Source organism: Haemorhous mexicanus, chromosome 9, assembly GCF_027477595.1.
Source record: "Haemorhous mexicanus isolate bHaeMex1 chromosome 9, bHaeMex1.pri, whole genome shotgun sequence".
NCBI lineage: Eukaryota > Metazoa > Chordata > Aves > Passeriformes > Fringillidae > Haemorhous > Haemorhous mexicanus.
Genome location: NC_082349.1, coordinates 7,498,452 through 7,519,627, shown reverse-complemented (window position 1 = coordinate 7,519,627; position 21,176 = coordinate 7,498,452). Strand labels below are relative to the sequence as shown.

At 41.2% G+C, this 21,176-nt stretch overlaps 1 protein-coding gene across 1 annotated transcript in view; it reads right to left on the bottom strand.

Moving 5' to 3' along the window:
* AGBL4 (AGBL carboxypeptidase 4) overlaps window positions 1-21,176 on the bottom strand; it is an 870,267-nt gene that overhangs the window by 400,855 nt on the left and 448,236 nt on the right. The window contains exon 6 of the mRNA XM_059853862.1: window positions 4,568-4,607. Within this exon, the coding sequence (XP_059709845.1) occupies window positions 4,568-4,607 (40 nt within the window). The remainder of the gene's footprint in view (window positions 1-4,567; window positions 4,608-21,176) is intronic.

Below are 21,176 nucleotides of genomic sequence, written 5' to 3'. Positions count from 1 at the left end.
AATTCAGGGTAGCAGTATATCACAAATTAATGAAATGGAGACATTTTTAGAGCATGCAGCACTGATGATATTAAAGGGGGGAGAATATTTCACCACATAGATCAGACTGATAAATACTTTTAAAATCAAGCTTTTTTCCCTGTTTAAAAGTGTAAGATCTTGAATGCTAGGAGAAAGCATGTAGAAGCCATTAACACTTCTGACCAGATCTCAGTAGAGATTAGGATTATTTTACTCTGTCCCTGCCTGTAAAGCTCTGATGGTTTACACATTAGGAAAATCTGAGTAAATCAAAAGCCAGGAATTACAGAGTCAGCACTTATATTTTTTTCATCTAAAGCAGAGCTGAATAAAACTTAAAAAAATTACTTTATATTCCATGCTGTAGCCAAGCTGGACACTACAGAATATTCAACTACCCCAGGTTTTTTAAATGCAATCAATTTACTGCTGCCAAATGTAGTAGGTTTATATACATCTGGGAAACATGCACCTACAGTGCTGATGAATTTCTCCTGACATTGCACTGATTTCAAGAGAATGTTATTTTAAATTGGCAGTAGAGAGACTGGTAGAGAAGGATAAAGCCCTGAGGATGGCTGAATCAAAGAGAATTTCAAAAGAATTTTCCTGATGGTTCTTGGATAATATCACATGTTACCTATTTTCAAAGCCAATAGTTTCCAACACACTTCCATTTATGGTATCAATAATTAAAAAATGCTTCAGTGGGAGAGGAACTTACCTTACTGAGAGGAGAAATTGGAAAGCTGTGTTATTATCATAAACACAGGAGATGCAAAAAGCTGTGTCTCCATGGAAAAGCTATGGAAACAGGGGTATCTTATTTGCAGCTATTGAGTGGTTTCCACAAAATGTGATGTGATTGCATGTGCGTGTTCAAAGTGCTACTAGAACATGATCACAGAGAAATGAAGGGCAGATCCTCATCTCCTTTGTGCAACAAGGCCAAATTAAACTACCTCAAGCTTTGGTTCTAAACCTCAAAGACAACTAGAACAGCATTAAGGAAATGTTTTGGGTCCAATTCAGAGGTAAAGCTGGGTTTAAAGAAAATTTAAATTACCAAAACTTAAATCTCATTATGTCCCACTCCCTGCCAGCATGTCCCTGCCAGCTCCTAATGAATTTTTAACATCCTTCCCCCACCCCACTGAGCACACCAGCTCTGACTCGGGCACCCAGAACTGTACAGCAGCACTCTAATTGTACCTCACATGTCAAGGGGCAAGAAGAAAGGAGTGTGGTGAGAGCACTGGTAAATTTAACTTAACATTCCTCCAGCTACTCAGCAGCAAGGCAGAGCAGAGAACTCCCCTCCACATTTTACAGGGGTGTCAGTTACTTCAAAGGAACATATCTGAGCACAAAGGAGCCTGGCTTGCTTCCAGCTTATGCATCATTTGTGTCTGGCTGTTTCTGGAGATCCACAGCAAAGCAGAGACTTCCTCCAGTTTGGGGCACAGTGTGGAGCTTTCCATACCTGCTTTACTAGGGTGCTGGAAGAGGTGAGCCCTGCACGTTGCATACAAACGGTGTAGTTGGAGCTCCAGCTCCAACCGTCTCCATTCCTGTTTCTTTTATTTTTTTTCACTTTTGCCCAGGCTTCTCTCAGTCCAGGGTACAGATTAATGGTCTATACCTGTTTAGTTTAACATACAGATGTGCTTTTAAGCCCAGAACCTGTTCAGGCAGGTTTCAGGAAGCCAAGCACACATTGCTTGGGGGTTGGAAGCCATGTGGAGCAGGGCAAGAGGCACTGCTGGGTCACTCTTGGTGTCTGCTCAGCACAGCATGGGCAGGGGTGAGGCTCAGGGAACAAGAACCAGGCACAAATTCCGACCCTTCTGGGGGTGATTTCTGGGGCATCATGCAACAGCCATGGCCATGGGGAGCAGTGGGACTGCCGTGAGATAACGTAAGGGCTTCTGTGATTCCACAAACTCTCTTTAAATGTTTCAGCACCTGAGTCTCAACAACACTTAACTTACATTAATGGCATTATTTTACCTTGCAATTAATCTCATTAACTGGCTGATCAGTGTTTGGAAATTGTTTTAGCAGCACATGGAGAACAGCTGCTGTTCTATCTGCGAGGGATCGCCATTGATTCTTGACTAAAGGTAGAAAAACTGGTTCAAGAGCTTCACACACACACACAAGAAAGAGAGATGATATTCATTGTGACAGAAGTGCAAATCTCAGAGGTCACCTTTCCTTTTGAAGCCCTTTATCTATTCTTACAATTAAGCAATGGGGTTTTGGTGGCCAACACCCCTTGTGGAACACAGAGGACTTTCACAACTGGAACTAAAGCTGTGTGACCTCTGCCAAAAGCAAAGGCTGCCTGCCTGCGGCAAGGTGGAGAACAGAAACAAGTCCCAGAGGATTGGCAGGTGCAACTAAACAGCTCAGCCCCTCATTTGAATCAGTAAATTAAGGGCTGACAGTGATTATGGCTGATCTCAGCCATCATAACTGATATCACGACTTTGTAAAAGCAGACTGTCAATGTCAGATCTTAGAACTAGGACTCAAAGAATTAAATATTTTAAAGTAGCAGTCTCCAAAGACAGATAAAAGCCTCAAGGCTATGATTTATTTTATTTTATTTTTGTATTTGTAGGGCTGAAACTAGACCCTTTAATCCACAGGCTGACATTTTCCAATCCTACTAGGAATTGAGTGCCTAACTTTTTCAACCCCTTTGAAGAATCTCAGCTTTAGGCTCTTTGGTAAATTTGGCCTAATCCAGCACCAAGCTTCTTTTGAAAATGCCTCTACTGAAGGAAAAACTACAGGCACTTTATTATGTAATTGTGAACACGTATTATTTTTTTTCCCCTCTGAATCCACTTATGGTAGATTTCTGGTTAAATATCAAAGTGTAAAACTTGCATTTCAGAAAAGGCACATGTTATAGAAAGCTTTTCCCCCACTTTTAGTGCAGCATGCCTACCTATACAGTTATTGAAGATCCTTCTAACTAATTGCTGTGTTCATTTAGTAGATTGCTTTATTAAACAGAGACCTGATCAGCTATTTACTGATCACATCTAAACACAAACTCAACCCAATCAACCCTTTTGCACGGAATACTGTGTCAGAAATTATGAGAAAAGCATCATAAGTTTGTTTTACAAAAAAGTCAAAAAACATTAAGTCATTCTGGTCCCCAACCCTCTTTTCTCTTATTGAAAAAGTGCCTGTACAGTTTGGGGCCCTTATCCAACATCTGAGTGTGTGCTATGATTAAGACCTTCAGAGATCTTTTTTTTTTCTTTTTCCTCTAGAAACAAGGAATGCTGAAGATATGGAAAATGAAAAATGTGCCATGTTTGTCCTTGAAGTTACAGTTAGAATAGTGACAATAGCTGTATCACACTGTATTGTTGCTTTTATCAGCAAGTGCCCTGAGCATACATTAACATAATTGCAAACTGCGTGAAAAGTGAACATGCAAAAATGTGATGCAATTGCCAATAGCCTCAAACATCTGTCCCAACAAAGTGTTCCTCCTCCTTCTTTTAATTCTTATTATTTTAACAAGGTTAGTGAAGGAGAAACCATGTCACAGATTATATCTACATTCGGAGTGTCAGAACAATTATTGATGCAAAATTGTTATCGGAGCAAACGTGTGTCACATTTTGTTCACTTCCCATAACACCTGTTCACTCTGCCAGCACATTATTACCAGTTAAGGCCAGAATTCATTAGTCCCAGTTAAAGCCCACCTGAAAGCTTAATTCATACACACATCTGAAGAATGAACAAAGTTAACCAAAATGTGGCACTATTTGAGCAGGGCTTCATCTGAAGCTGGTGGGCAGCAAACTTCTGTAGCAGTTAATGGAAAGAAAGTGAGCCAGGCAAATAGGAATAAATTAAAGCCACCCAGCCTTAAGGGCTGAGATCACAGAGGAGCACAACTGAACCAACCTGCATTTCCACCAGGGTGCTGAGACCTTCAAAACTCACTCTCGCCACAGCCCCACACTTTCCCAAGAAGAAAAAATTTTAGTTTATCTCCTTGAGAGGTAAATGACAAAAGCCATCATAAAGCAGATGGTTTAAGGCATTTTATTCCACCTAAATATTTCCTGACCCACCTTGGGGTTCTCAGCCCTGAGCCTGGACATTGTGTCTCCTTCCACACACGTCAAGTGCCACCATCTCCCGGCTCCCCAAACTGCTCCTGTTTGCCACCAAGGAAAGTCAAGCTTGCATTTCTGTGATACTTGAACACACTTTGTGAATTTGAGGGCATCTGCCCTGCAGATATACCACTAACTGTAACCCCAGGAGGCTTAAAGAAATATCAGCACTCCAATTCATAGAGTAAAGGTCTGAAGAGGCAGCTCTGTGAACGGATAACTGCCCGGGGCTTTGCCGAGCACAATATAGCTGTCACTTGTTATTAGGTGAAAGATTTTCTGGGGAACAGTGTTTTTCATTTTGCATGTCAGAGACGGGGGAAAAAACACATTTAGACAACCATCTCTTTAAGAAAAGAGAAGAGAGCGGCGCAGCAGAGCTCACTTACCAGGGCTGGTTATTGTCAGGAGGTCAAGCCGCCGTTTCTGCTGAAAAACAAATTATAAAGGAATTGTTAAAAGGGGACTAATTTTAGTGGGTCAGCTTAGACCTACAAAGTAAGTGTTCTGACATTTACAGCAGGATTAATTACAAGTTACATGGCTCACAGTAACTCTTTTGGAAGGGATCCACATGTACTTTATAAGGGAGAAAAATCCCCTTCCTCAGTCCTTTTAATGTGTTTTTATTTGCCCTTATAAAGTGTTACTATTTCTTTTTTGGAACATATACTTGAAATGGATAGCTGGAAGCACAGATGGACCGATATATTTATAAAAGTGATTCCTGATTCCACAGGGAAGAAGACATGGAACCGGGACAAGCAACTCTAAATTCTTTATTCATATCAATCATTGACTCAATGCCTGTATGTGATCAAACACAATTATATTGCCTTGGGGTGAACCTTTCAAAGATGTGCAAGAGGATCTAGACAAACTCAGAACTGATAAAGAGGAAAGCTTCTATGCATGCTGAGTGCAGTCAGCCCATGGATCTCATTGCCACCAGATATCCCTCATCCCAAAAGCTTGCCAGATTTGATCACCACTGGGTATGTGTACAGACAGCAAAATACAGGCAGTTATTATAGGAAATAATCAGGTTCACACAGAGGACTGGTTTCTGGAATTGCTGCAAACCTTCACAGGGTGAACAAACCCTTACTGTGAGAAAGTTAGGAAAATTTTTGGCCTAGAACAAGCTATCCTACCAAAGCCTTTGTGATGGTGGGTGCATCTGAGGTTCCCTTTTCCTGTAACATGTAGCCAGCACTGTTGCCTACTCCATGTTCTCAGTCTCAGGTGGTCTCTCCACCACTGTCTCTCTGTGGCTTGCCACTTAAATCCAGGTGCTCCTGGACCATTATCATCTTTTTCCACTTTTCTGTGGGCTGAGAGCTTTCTGTTGCAAGCAGGGCTTTCCCCATCTCACAGACAGACTGCTACTGCCCCTTCATCATAGCACTTTCCAACTTACTGTCTTCTTCCTAACTTTGCCCAACATCAGTGTGTCTAGCAGGTATTGAAGATTATACTGTCCAGTTTAATTTCTCTCTCCTAATTTGCTCAATAATGTCTGTGTTACTTTCATTTATTGTCAGCCCTATTGATCTTCCAATCTAATTCTCATCACTGCACTCACTGTATTCCCTATGTGACAGCTGAAGGTCCTTGAGGAGGAAACATTAACTTGGTATTCCCTACCCTGAGTGCTCTTCCTTGGAAATCATGACTGATGAAGCTCCTTTCCAAACCCATCATTTCCCTGTGGTAAAGCTTCACTGGCTGAAGTGCATGGACACAGCTGGTCATCCTCTGAATACTCTTGAGCTGTGTTGGGCACAACAGCAAATTTGGCCTGCTGGAAAGCCAAGTGGGGTGTCAGGCTGGAAAAAACACAATTTCTGAAACCTTCTTGGCCTTCAGTTCCTTACCTCTGGCACAACACGAAATATATTTGAGAGAAAATTCCTATCTGTCTTTTTCCAGAGGTGCTCCTTGTTCTCTTAACTCTGCTAAGTCATTCTGAGCATGACCTTAGCAGTGAGCTGGAGCACATTCGCTTCAGTCTAAAATACTGGGGCCAAACCTTTTTCCAGGTGTGCCAGGGTAAAAGGGAGCACAAAACCCTGCTGCTGCCTTGTGTCCCCTGCTCACCCCTCTCCTTTCCTGGGAGCAGCAAAGCAGAGTAAGAAATCCTGTGTGTGAGCACAGGACCCACCTCCTTCCCAGTGGGAGCTGGGAGACAAAACATCTCCTAATGAGCTAAATTTTGTACAGATCCTGCACCTTCATCCTGATTCACGTGGACAAAGCTGTGAAATGCTAGAGCTTAGCCCTCACTGGGCCAAAAGCTTAGCTTACATGTCTCAGCACAACTGGAACTCCAAATGCTGTATATCTAACAAACAGCCAGAGCAGAAAATATATATCTGAAGCCTATACTCCATGAAAGACTCTCTACTAGGAAAAAAGGTGGAATATAAATATCCTGCATCAAAGAAACTTGGAAAATGTAAAGGTATGGAACAGAGAGAATGGCATGCAGCCCAACTGGCCTCCAGTCCTGACTTGAGTCTGTTAAATGGGGTAAAAATAAACATTAAGTGAAAAACCAAAATAGCTTAGCTTGATGCGTCAGGAAAACAAAAGCATATAGGACAGGTCAAACAAGTGGGAAGTAAAATTAAATTATTACAAGTCAAATGTTCAGTTTGTGACTTTTTCCAGTTTGAATGCTGCCTTCAAGCTGACCTTGGAAAAAACAAATTAACTCCAGATCCAGAAAATCTTTGTGTATATGTTGAACTTTAAGCTGAAGTCATTTCTCTGACTTCAAGTGGAGCAGCACTGATCTTTTGCATCTAACACCTAACTGCTGCAAGGGATTTGAAATGCCACCAGGTTCTTGGCACTGGCTCCACCCAAGTGCTCCAGGCTGGAGCTCGGTGATTCCTGCCTGCCTGCTGACAGAGGGAGGAAAAAATTCTCAGCTCTGACCTTCACTGGACCTTGAAGAGGTTTCTCTGATTTAGCTCCTCAAGGGAAGTTTGTGTACACTCACCCCAGCCCTGGAGAGAAGCAAACAGCAGAGTGCATTCCAGAATCGTGCATTTAAACATGCAAAGATGCCCTAATTATGGACACAGTCACTTTCAGGAAATTCCTGCCTGCTCTCAGATCTCAGGGCTAGCTCTGCCGTTTCCAGGGCTCAGCTGGATGCAGGCAGCCTAGTAACTAGATGGATTTAAAAAAAAAAAAAACAAACCCAGACAGACTCACTTATGAGCAGCTATAAAAACAGCAGTATTTGAATTTAAAGAGAGAGACATTACAAATGTCACACCCATTAATAAAATAATTTCATCAGAAGAATCGTGGCTGTGGGGCTTTATATATTTGCTTCTTTTTTCAGTGCTGAAAGATGCAAATTGCAGCTGTGGCCCCCCTCCAGCATGATCACCCTCTCCCTGTTTTGACAGATTTCTTGAAAGACTCTGCTCACAAGATGTCTGGCTTTTTTTGTTCTGCCTTTAGGAATTTTCCACTTCTCAAACACCTGCCCCTGCTGAGATGCTTGGGACCATCCCAATCTTCAGGCAACCCACTGTCCCAAGAATTTCTTACAATCTGAGCACTGAAATGTGATGAGTGTTGTCCCTGGTTGGGAAAGTGGTGACAGCTTCCCCTGTCTCTAAGGCTGGATTTCACCCACGTTGACAAAAGGGCATTCCACAAGAGACACAAAAATGATCCCCACAGCATCAGCCATAATTTATAGGAGGCAAACAGAAATATTCCCTGCATCATCACAGGATCGCTGCTGCTGCTGCTGCTGCTGCTGTAATCCTGTCCTGCCCTTAAGGGGCAGCATCCTCTTTTCCACTCTGCTGGCTGTTTGAGATCCCAAGGGCAGGAAGAGGCCACTGGTGATTCATCCTCTTCCCACCTGGAGCAGTTTCCATCCCTGGCACTACCCAGAGGCACAGTCCCTACAGCGCACCAGGGCTCGGAGCAAACCTGCGGCAGATCGTGCCCACTTCCACAAAATTAACACAATCCTTAATTAATGCAATAAGCACTGATGAGTAATAAATCATATTAAAATACAAGGAAGGCAATTTTTTAATAAATTAAGCATTGATTCACTCAATAAATATTAATCTACTAAGCATCAAGAATTCATTACGTTTTAGGAAACCGGTTGAAGAACGTTGTTGGCGAGCTGGTCTGCAGTGTGCAGAATGGTCCCTGTTCACCCATAATATACAGTTACTTGTAACTAATTCCTGAATTTATCACGTCAAACAACTTGCCTGAAAGTGAGTCTGGATTATTATTCTGTTGCAAGATGCAATTTTCGCAACACAGATTCTAACCTACCCCTCAGATTTTTTTCCTTTTCCTTAGTAACTCCTTTTCTAAGTACCTCCTTTCTCTTCCTTGGTTTTGGAGGTCTTTAAAATATTTGCTGACTGGTGTCATTTAATTTTCACCTCAATTAACTTAGCAAGAGTTGCAAAACTAGGAAAAAAAAACTGCAGGGGGAGTGTAAATTAACTCATTCATTTAAGTTTAGCTTATCTATGAGATGTTCTTTCACACTTTGCTCTCTGCAGAGTTCCTCCAACCTTTCATATAGATGTGGGATGTGCTGCACTTGCTTCGACTCTTATCTACAGATTAGCAAAAGAGAAGGGAAAAAAAGCCAGATGCAAAGATGCCCCACGAGACTGATATGGAGCTGTTTCTGTAGCAACCGATGATTTTCTTCTCATGTAAGAATGATCCTCGTCATATCTAATTCTGAATGTATCTGGGCCTTCCTTGCCAGCCAAAGCTGTGTCAAGTACTAAGTCAATATAGTCAGAAAGAGTGATTAAAAAGCAATTATAAAGTCATCTTCCTACTCCTCCTCTAGCCATGATCCAAAAAATATCCTTATCCCTGCCTTCTGTCCCAGCACATCATCTCCAGGGCCCCTACACCCAGCAGGGCAGGTAAGTGGGGATGGAGCTGGCAGCAGCCACTCAGGGATCTCTTCCACACGATGCTGGAAGCTCCTTCAGCTTCCAGGCCATGCACATCCCAGGAGCCAGCAGAGGCTTTCCCAAACAGCAAGGCCATCTATTCCTGCCTTGCTCTGGGTTTCCTTATAAAATTCCTAAGCCCAGAGCTGAGATCTACTTCAGCCCTAGAAAGCTCCTGTTGGCTTTGTGCCTTTCACTGCCTTCACTCTGTGGGCAGTTTTTGCTGCAGCTGTGAACCCAAAGCCAGGCTGCCCACTCACTGACAGCTCCTGCCACCAGCCCGTCACAGGAAGCTGCAATTGACTCTCTGGGACCTCACAAGGACTTTGTCTTCTTATTTTACCCAGCCTGGTCTATGCTATTGATTTCTTCCCCCTAATTTGAGTGTGTTTTGACCATGTGTCTGTCCCTCACCACCTTCAATTTACTGTGCAGAAGGTTTAAGATGGAAATGAATTGCACAATGTTCTTTTTATTTTTCCTGGAAACTTTGCCACAAGTTGTCACTAATAGCACCTTTTCTTTTTGACTTCAAAACCAGCGTCTCTTTTCTGTAAACTGTGTTGACACAAGAGTAATTGAAACCAGTGTATCTTATCACAAACAAAGCTGAGGATGTACTGAAGGGTGCATTTCACACTTCTGTGGCCTCTGTGATTGCCACACTCTGTAATGTGGATGCTTTGGGAATCTGTCCTTTCACATTATGGCATGAAGGAGCCCAGGGGTTCAGCAAAGGATGAAGGACATCCCAAGTGTGCAGCTTGGCACAGGAGGGTGGCACAACCTGACTGCCCACAGGCACCACCATGGTTTGTACTGGAGGGAAAATGTGCAGGAGGGGCAGGCTAAAGGCTGTATCCCATCCTTCTTGTTGCCACCTGCTGTTGGACAGGTTAAGAAATTTTCAGGGGTGATCAACATCTGGATAAATTTTTTTAAGGAAGGCTTCGATGAAGGAAGGTGTTGGGAAAAAAGTGAGCATTCATATCTGCCTAGCTCCTCAAATGCAAGTTTGATTACTTGTGTCTCCTTCCCTTCAGAGTGCAAGAGTTACCTCCAAAGAGAAACTCTTGATTTAAGTAATGACACCAAAAGAGTACTAATTCCAATCCTACAAAAATGGATAATTCGATTACTTAAAGCTTTTTTCCCCCCCACATGATTCTGAGCAATAATCTTTTCTTTCCATCCTAAAATCACAGACTTTTGTTCACATAATGAAACAAGATCTCACATTTTGCACTTCCTTTATGATTAGCTGCTAAAGTTTCCTGGTATGATGATAAAATGAACCAGTCAGCTTGTTGACACTTGACTGGGATTTTAGCAAATTGCATCTGCTGTAGCCTACCCTGTGGAATCAATTATTGATAATATAGGTGTGGGAGAACATTTATAAAGTGGTTTGGGATATGTTATTGCTCATGCTAAGAACTATAATGAGCATTTTAAACCATTTTGACAGTGACCTCTGCAGGTATTTGATCGCTGCAATATGTGGTAACTCGATTCTGGTTTAGAATCAAAACCAAGTCCAAATAATGAAAGGCAGTGCCAAACCTTTAAGCTATTTTACTCATTCTTCCAGTGCACATCCTCTCCTACTTAATATCTGACACTTGCCTATTTCTTTCCCAAAACCAGTGATGCACGGTGCCTTCCTACTTTCCCAAAGCACTGCCAAACAAGCAGCTGAGACTTCTCCTTCTTCCCCCCTGAACTATTTGTCTCAGGAGCAGAAGATGCACACACAATGTTCTTACAATCCTGTTGTGCTGCAAAGCTGTACAGAATGAACATTAATACAACAAAGGTTAAGAAAAGGTGGAAAAGCCATTTTTCAGCACACAGTCAGTAAAACTTTTGGCAGTAGGAGAAGGCTGCAGCCCCTTGGTGAGCAGGTAGAGCTGTAGATCATTGCCCAAGCCATGGGAGCCACTCTCAGCTTTATGGGCCCCACAAATTCATGGTCTCTTCCACATGTTCTTGAGTGACATCTACTCCTGCTTCATCTATAGGTTGCTTATTTCCATATGCAGCTCTCATAAAGTAGCAACCAGATTCATAATGAGCCACTAGGAATCCAAAAAAAGGCACCTCTCTGTTCACTGTAATATTAGCAATCACAACAAAAAGTTATTGAGGCTGTCTCATCTCTGGAAAGTAAGGCAGGAGGAAGGAACTGCTTTGGAATGAACTGGTCCTTAACTCTGCCATAAAAGTAGTGATAGCAGAAAGCCTCTTGACTGAGGGGGAAGAAAAGGATGATGTAGCCAAGACCTGTGTTCTGCTCTTTCCCAAAAGCTCTGGGCCTGCAAGAAATGAAGGAAGAGAAGAAGAAGAGAAGAAGAGAAGAAGAAGAGAAGAAAGAAGAAGAGAAGAAGAGAAGAAGAGAAGAAGAGAAGAAGAAGAAGAAGAAGAAGGAGAAGGAGAAGGAGAAGGAGAAGGAGAAGGAGAAGGAGAAGGAGAAGGAGAAGGAGAAGGAGAAGGAGAAGGAGAAGGAGAAGGAGAAGGAGAAGGAGAAGGAGAAGGAGAAGAGAAGAGAAGAGAAGAGAAGAGAAGAGAAGAGAAGAGAAGAGAAGAGAAGAGAAGAGAAGAGACCCATTCTCCATGGTCTGGCCTCACATCCAGATTGAGATCAAGACTTTTTTTAGCTGCACTTTCTTTATCTGCTTGTGCATGTTGTAAATGTACTTACATAGCAAGGGTTCAGGATCTACTCATTCCACAATTTAACTCAGCACTCTAAGGGGTTGTTTTGGTGAAACACTGCCATGCAGGTTTTTCACAGATTCTTGTATTACTATGTAAATTGCAGAGCTGTGGTTATAATCCTGTGATTGTGACATCAATTACTTAATGCCTATAGAGATTATTGTAATGCCACAAACAAGGGATTATGTTTTAAAGTACATAGTAAGCAGCAGGAGCTAATAAACTCTTCTATTTAAGATTTATTTATTTTGAAAAATAGAGTAAACAGGGGCAGGAAAAACTGTACAGACCCCACACAGTGCCACTAACAGCCAAAATCTATCCCTGACACAGATCCCTCCAGGCACTGCCTTGCAATTCTTTAGCTGTGATTCCTGTCTTACATGAAGTTTTCCCAAGGAAAGGGGCAGCATTTCTGAAAGCAATTATGAACTTTGAAAGTTCACCATTTGTTGGGGGGTGGGGGGAGAGAAGCAACAGTGTTTAATGAATGTTTAATTAGAAACAAAGCATATCTACCTATACCAGTAATGGGATATTGACTGACCAGGCATTGTTTATGGGCTGGTTTAGATAACAGGACAGATTAACCCCCAACACAGGCAATTTTTAAACTAAACATGCAATTGTAGGAGCCTGTGATTGCATCATAAGGGAGAGAAAAATTCAGGGGTTCTTGTCCCTGCTCTGGACCTTGAAATTGAGCTCTGAACCCACACATTGTTTCTTCCAAACATTCTTTTGCTGTCTATAGCTAAATAAATATTTAATCAAATTGGAACTTCAGTTCCAAAATTCATATTTGACCTAAGCAGCTTAGCTACCAGCGAGTAGCAGTTTAGTAGCTGTTTTCTATTCTCTTCATGTCAAGTAATACTAAGTTTAATGAACTGTCATCACGCCAGAATAGCCAGGACACTGCTGGGGAGAAGCCTGGCTTGGGTTCAAAGGCATTGCTGGTTTGCAGAAAAAAGGGAATTCTAGGAGAAGAGGAAAAAAAAACCACCTCGGATTCTGAAGATGTTGGGAAAATTTCTGAAACATGAGAATTTTTCCCTGAAAGAGTGACTGAGTCCAGCCCTCCAAGCTCTGCTCAGACACCACTGCAGCCCCAGACATTTCTGCAATAGGGACAGGCAGGAGGGAAGGGGGACTAACTCTGTGATTTCACAGTTAAACTTGGAGGATTGTTGAAAATCCCCCCTCAACCCTCACCAATTGTGTAATGCCTCTTAATTGCTGTATATAAGTCAAGGCAACATGATAAAAATTTCATCAAAAAGTTAAATTAGAATCTATTATGTGTGGACAAATATATGAATTTATATGCTCAACTATTTTGGTCTCATCTAATTTCAAGCTTTTCATCTAATTTCAGTTTGAGTCTGTTTCTTTTCACAACCCATGGCAGTGAGTTTGTCTTCCTATTGCTCAACATTATTTTTTTTTTCCAAACCAGGCCACTGCTTGTCATATTCACTTCAGCAAATGATTCAGAGCATCCCAGTCTTTATTCTCCCAAAACCTGCCTATTTAATTACAGGCCATGACAGCACTGTCTGGAGAAGTCAAATGGCACAAATGAGCGTGGGCTTTTCTGAAGGTAAAAGGAACAATCTGACTTTCCAAACAGACCCATCACTTTCTCATCTGTTTCTGAAGTAATGTCATTGTGCTTTCCTATGAGATGTGCTAAAATCATCACTAATTCCTGCACCTGAGTACCTTGAGGCACCAAACTTGTGGAGCAAGGTACAGTCAGGCTGCAACTGCTATCAAAATTCCTAAGGACTAGCAGGGCAGCTCTGGGACTCCCTGCAGCCACTCCCAGGGTCACTGTGCCTTTGTACACTATCTACTGTAATTCATGTTTAATCAATGGGTGGTGTCTCTACAATTGTTAATAAAAACCCAAATGGAGGCTACTGCAGCCAAGGCAGCATTTCACTCTATACATTTCAATTGGGACAGTTTTATCTCAGTTTTTAAATTTGGCATTTTAAACCCAAATCCTTCAGCCGGGTGCTTTAAACTGTGAAAGCCATTCCAGGGGAATTTTTATTCACAGCACTTGAAGAGAGTTCTATGTGTTGTAAATAATATGTTATGTTATGTTATAGTAAAGGAGAAAAAAAAATTTTGGTTCATCAGAATCACTCAGCTGAATTAGTTTTCCTGAGAGCAGCCTCAATGGGGAGCTGAGTAAGAAAATGAGGCCATCCAGATATTACGAGTTTGCTCCTCTCCTCAGTCCATGTCAGGTTATTCTGACTAATAAAACAGGGGACAACATTTGTCCTGTCAGCTGAAGAGAGATAAGAGGTCTGAAACCCTCATTTCATTAGCCTCATTGCTAACTGGTTCAAATTATCTCTCTTTTACAGTTGTTCTATAAGCAATTCACTGGGGACCTGCTACCTGATCTACATCTAATGGTGCTTAAAACACCCAGAGCACACACCCGTGAAAAATCTGGAGACTGGCAAACTGGGGGCTGCTCTGAGCAGGAGGACCTACTGGGAGAGAGAAGGAGACCAAATGCCTTATTAACCAATCTTAACAGAAAACTGCTCATTTTATGCATCACAAATGTGGAGATGTTTCAGGGTCCAGCCCAGCCAAAGGTTGAATTTCCCCAGCTGCCCCTGGTGAGACACTGGGGCCAGGTCGTGCCCCTCAGAACCAGATCCCCAGCAGACAGAAACTGAGATTTGCTCACAGGTAACAAACATTTAAACAAGGACATGTAATTCTGTCATGAGACAAAGCAGTTGTCCTTTGGGCTGCACAGAAAATATGTTTCTCTGGGTAATTCGAAATGTGGATGTTTAGCTATGATTTGTGAGTCACTCTGAAGTTTCCATTTTTTTTTTAGAAATAGTTAGTTCTGTATTTTAATTGCTACCATTGCCCTTATTTACATTCTTCATTTTTTAGAAGAAATCCAAGAGGTTTCCAAATATCCATTGAGCATTAACCTCAAAAATTAATTATCTAGATGTTTGCAACAACATTTACACACTGTGTTAGGAAAAGCAATTTGCTTCCCCAAAGAGTACCTATTTTTCAGTTAGCAAAAAAAGCTGTGGTATGTCAAGAATAACTCAGGGGGAAGCATCAGTCCATCATTTCAAATCAATTTCACAGTTGCAGGAAAGGTGAACAGAGTTTCCACAGGTGAAAATGCCAGGAAAATTTATCCTTGTTCTTAGCCTGAACTCCATTGTGTCAGACAGCAATATTTCAGGGTTTTTTAAAAAAAAATTTTTTTGAAAGACCAACACAAATGTAAATGTTCTAATTTACAGTGGCAAAATTAGGTGTCAGATTCATTCTTGTTTTCAGTGAGCTTAAATTTTTCTTTTGGGCACTGAAGACAGAGAACATTTTTCCTGCTAAAATGTGGCTCCCTTTGCCACGGTCCTGTGGGTTTGGGTTATGGAGGAGATGCAGGAGCCCAGCTCAGCTTTGCCCCCTCCAGTCCCAGCCTCCCCAGGGAAAAGTTTATTCCCCACAGACCACTCCAGAAGAAAGTCTCTCTGCTATTTCAGCCACCAGAAATATATCTGTGCTAATTTACAGCTGGAAAAAAAAAATAAATATGAGAGTTCACATCTTTTATATTCCCAAATAAATAAACTAAATGGTTCAGACAATACAATAGAATCAGTATTTTCAAATGAGCTTTTTAATGAAGCCTGAATAGATTTCCAGCCCACATGAGCAGAAAACTAAGTAAAATCATTGGGGATTACATTGAAAAAAAAAAAAAAAAGAAAATAGGAAAAGAAAGAGAAATTGATCTTAGGGCAGAAAAGGCACTTTGCACACAAGGAACTGGCAAAGCAAGGGGCAGCAGAGAAGAAAGTGTTAAGAGAACTGAAGATAAAAAAGGTGCCATAAGGAAGATGGCTTTGGAGCAAATTACATAGAAATAAGATTAAATTTTTCTTAAAACCAAATAAGCAAACAAACCAGCTCCCCCAGTCCTCTGATCAGCAAAGAAATCAGAACTGTCAGCTTTCATCTGCCTCGCACAATAAACCTAAACTCAAAAGAATAGTTAAGTTTTGATTCAAGCCACACAAAGCTAATTTTGCTGGCCATGGCTTTCCCTAACTAGGTGTTTTGGACTCCGAGGAACATGAGATTTTCTAGGTTGGAGAGTGTTTTAGTATTGCTACTGTGTCAACTTTGAATTATGCACGGATTTTTAAAAATGGATCTGTTCCTCTACTTAGGATGACAGGCACATTCACATCATATAAAATTGGGAATGAGGAGAGCTAAACAAAGCCAGTGAGTTTTGAATTGATCACCTAAAACATCTGCTGGGTTGCTTAGGAATTGCAGCCCATATGGTATTTCAGAGCATCCAATATTTGGAGGAACACTACCTATGCAGAGCATCCATAAAATGTCAGAAACACCCATTTTGGTTATTTCAATCTTAACTCTGGATGTTCTTTTTTTTTTTTTAAATAAAAAGCCTAAAATTATTTCTGTTTTATCATGCAATTTGATTGCAATCAACTTATCTCCTGCCCTAAGTCTCCCCTGTGTTTCTGTACCCTGGGAATGTTAATAGTGTTCAAAACAACAGCAAGAACTTAAAGGAAAAGAGAAAAAGAAGTGATCATCTAAATGTTATCCTTCTTATCCCAGCCAATCTACTCCTTGCACTTAGTCTGAATCTCACCACCATTAGGGTACAGTAATCCCACATCAACCCTAACACAGTATTGATTAACAACAAATCAGAAATATGCAATGAAAATGGGATTTTGCTCTGATTTAACAATCCTGCTATATCACACTCCAGGTCTTGCCAAGAGAAAGGATGTGACATTTTTCAACAACTGACCTCAGAGTGAATTAGACACCCAAATAATTTTTTAGGCAGTAATGTATTTTTGAGAATGATGCTAGGCATCAAAATCTCACTAAAACAGGTCAGACTGGAGCCTCTAATTTTGCATCAAAAAAAACCAGGGCAAAACATCTCAAATCATTAAATAAAAATATTCTTAAAAATTCTACTGGCCAATTATCTGATTTGCTTTGCAAGTTAGGCTTTGATTTGGGGGAGATAAGAAGGGCTGGACTGTCACAACCACTCAGACCACATCCCAAAGGAAGAGAGAGCTGCTGTGCAAAACAGAGAAAATACCAAATGGGGCATTGCAGCCACAGAGCCAGAGGAACCATTGCATTGAAAATAAATTCTTCAGATGGGAACTAGTCTGGGGAACAGTACAGGTTCAGAAAAGATGGCAGAGATCAGCTAAAATACTTGCAATTTCTCATGACAGAGTTTCCTTTAACCAGTTCAAGCTCAGAAAGAGGTAAGGGTGAACCATGAATCAACACTCACCGAGTCTCCCTGGCAAACTTATTATTTGTTGTTGCAGTCTCTTGCAGAACTCTAGACAAAGGCTTTCCCTCTGCAGATAAACACTAATAAAAGTGCCTGTATTTTCCCTTTCTGCCTCAAACCTAATCCATGGGTAAAAATCAGTAGCAAGTTGCATAATTCTTTAAACCCCTCCAAAATTTATTGGATTACATTCTACAAGTGATTACAAAAAACCAGCTCTAATTTACCCTTTATATCTTCAGGCAAACTGGAGATATCCTATCCACCCATCACAAACATTCAGAATTTCAGAATTAATTCAGTATTTCAGAATAAAAATTTCATTCTGGGGTGGCCAAGAGGTGAATCAGGTAGAAGTTTTGGCAATTCCAACTCACATAAACAGAAGGCAACCTGGAGCCCAAATTGCAGCACACAAAATTGTATAACATTTAAAACAAGTTCTGTGCCTAGCAAGCATTGTCCAGTTTAGCAGGATTATTATTTCTAACACTGGAATGCTAAAATGAAGTATTAAATGGTATTTAATGAAGCTGCATTGTGTACCTCATGATAGCCAGCTGAATAATGCTGAAAATTAAAAGCTTACTTTCTCTCTGTCCCCTGAAGGAACTGAAGCCTAAGAGGGCAAATCTTACAGCTCACATTATCTCTGCCATAAACCTCTTCTAAACCTGAACGGCCTCAAATTTTGTAAGAAAAACAAAATTCAGAGCTTTTTAAAAAAGACCAGATCCCAAAAGCAAAACTCTTGCTGGAGCAGAGAGAATTCTGTCAGGGCTCCCTCTTTTGGCAACAAAATAAAAGCTTCACAGATCATCATGAAAAGCTTTTCACAAGGGCTTCTTTGCTTCCAGGAGTACAAACCTCACATCACACATGGCCTGGCCTGACTATTTTATCTCCTAGGGAAGACCTCAGCTGCCCAAAAGTCTTCATTTAGCCCTACAAAAAGTGCTGCTGCTCTTGAATTTTGGAGTTACTTACACTGTCCCTTGATTTGAAGATTACTTGCAGCAATAGGAACTACTCAAAATTCCACATTTTGCTGGGAGCAAAATCTTGCTGGGAGCTAAGAGTTATAGGACTGGTCAGGAGCAGGCAGGAACAAAAGCAATTTGGCATTGGCTGGGATAAAAATCACAGGATTCATCAAGAAAATAGGTCACAGAGGACAGGCCAAAGAACAAGTGTGAAAAATGGCTTTTTCTGATTATTCCCTTCCTGGGAAGTGTGCCAGAAAGTACAGAAGGTCCCCAAGAAATTTCCTCAGGCTAAGTCTCACTGTGCAGCTTTTCCATGGAAGCTGTCAAATGGAAAAGCATCTAGAGATTTTTTATCACTATTGGGACTGCTGGTACAGAAGATTTTTACCAGGATTTTACACAGGGTTTCTAAGAGCTGCTGATGGCTTGGGAAGGGGCCCTGCCCTCAGTGTAGGCTGCACTGGCAAGGGGCTACACCTGAATTTATCACTTACCTGGGGGCTGGGATGTGCAAGGGAGGAAAATCTGTTCCCCTGAGCTGTTCCTACATTTCTCAGTAAAATGGAGTCTGGGGTCAGTATGCACAACCTACAGGTAATTTAAGGCAAAGTCTTTAGTATTTTACTAAAACCCCAGACCCATTCACATTAATTTGGCCTTATAGGCATATATATATATATTTATATCTAATAGAAGATAGGAAAGGCTTTGGATTATTTTTTCCTTTGGCTTCTCTGTAATTTACATCACCTGATATTCTGAAACTCTGATTTTTTACAATGGGAGCTTTTTAGCAACTTTTACTAAGGGTTATTGAAATTTAAAAGTTCATTATGTTATAATTGTCTCATCCAGGCCTCAAAGGCTTTTGTGTTCCTGCTGTCCTGTGGGGAATTGAGCAATGGGGTGCTGGTTATGTGAACTCAGGGAGAGCTCCTTATAAATATGACAGATATTATGGGGTCTTTCAATTTAAATGCCCTGTCTGCAAAAGGCAGATGATTCTGGATTTATACACATAAAGAGAATATCAGGCTAACTTTTTATTAAAAATTAAAATGTTTTGAGTCACAACAGAAATCGATATACCACAATTTGAGTGAAGTAGAATGATGATCCTGTGGTTAAGTAATTGAAAAGGGAATTGAGTAATCTGTCATTCTCCCCGCTCTGGGCAACTTAGCTCTGGATGTCTTAAGCACTGCATTGTAGGCTCTTAAAAGAGTCAGACATCATGTTTCTGAAAGCAATTTCAGCAAGCAAGGCAGCATTTGGGTACATTCCTAAATAAAAGTCGTAGTTTTTACATCCTGGAATTTTTGCACATCCTGGAATTGTGGCCTTTTCTAGCATCCTGAACTAAGATGTTCAAGGAGCTCAGCAAGGCAGCCAGTGAGGATGGGAGGTATGGCCACATGATCTGAGACAATCAAGCACTGCCCATCTCTCACCTGGCAGGTGAGAACCGACCCTGGCTGTAAAATGTGAGGCTGGGGAGGAGCTGCTGAGAGCTCTGCAATGTGCAGAACCCAGCGCTGGACCTGCCTCCAACTGGCTTTGAAAAGCATCCTCTGACACCTCAAATCACTTCTGAAAATGAGGCTAAACCACCTAAAGTACTTGTGCATCACTCTACATGGTGCTGTGGAGGTCAAGCTCTAAATTCAAGAGCTCTCCAGGAAACTGAACTGCTCAGCTAAGCAAGAAGGCTGCTGCATTTCCTTTCTTTTGTTCTTTCCCTCTTTTACCAACATCAGTTTGCCCTATCTGGGAGAACATCACGCAGTGTTTAGGTGTTAGACTAAGTTTTGTGGGCAGGATGTCCTTTGCTGTATGCACACACACCATGGCTGTCACATGGAGTGAGGTGGGCATAGCTGGGTGACCACGAGGGTTTAAAGAATAAAGGCAACACAAATGCAAAAAGGTGAATGGTGAAGACAGGCAAATGATGATGCAATCCTCTATGAAAGTATATCTGTGCAAACAGCATAGGCAAAATCTGTCCAGGCTACCTGAATCTGGAGTGAGGCTTCTTTTCATTACTGAAGCCATCAGTGCCTTTCTTGCACCCAACTGCAGCAGCTCAGGAAGAGAAGTGCTTGCCTTCATTTTGAATTTGCCTGCCTTTTGTCACAACCTTAATTTCACTGAGTTGCTGAGTTTTGTGTCTCCACAAAATGCACCATTCAAGCTTCCAGCAGACATGCAGATTAGCCTTATCCTGAAGCACCTCATCTCTATTTACCCCGGGATAATTAGTCACGTAAATTAGAAGTCATTACCAAAGGCTACAAAAACCTTTAGCAAAGGCTTGTTGACAGGCTAAACATGTTTAAAATACTTTTAGGGTGGGAAGAGAGGGGTATGTATGTGGGGGGAGGAGGGGGGAAGAGAAATATCATCATCAGTTAGGAAGGAAATTCTGGCAGAGAAAATGGGGCTGTGTTAATCTGTATTCATTCCTAAAGAAAGACTTATACCATTGTGTGCTGCCACGGTGATATATAACAGAGGACATTTCAAATGCCAAGCCATAAAAGTGTATTTTCTTCATTACATTTTCGTTGAATGCTTTGATCTTCCCATTTTACACTATAAGTTTGATTCATCATTACTTTCCAGTAAGAAACTGCCACATTTGATTGTGGAAGGAAGAATTCTTATCTAATTGCAATTTGTAAGCATGGGATTTAGTGTATTGTTGCCTGAAAAATGGAACTGTCTAAATTATTTTCCCTGAAAGTAACATCCTCAACAAATAAAAGCAACATATGATAGCTGGGCATAATTAAAGAAAAAATGACACCTACTGTTACATGAATAAAGAAAATATGTTGATGACAAGAAGAGGGGGGAAAAAAAGTGATTTCCCTGCAGTTTTGGTAAAACACAAAAGCATCAAATTTTAGTTCTTTTAACACATTTGTTCAATGAATTGGAA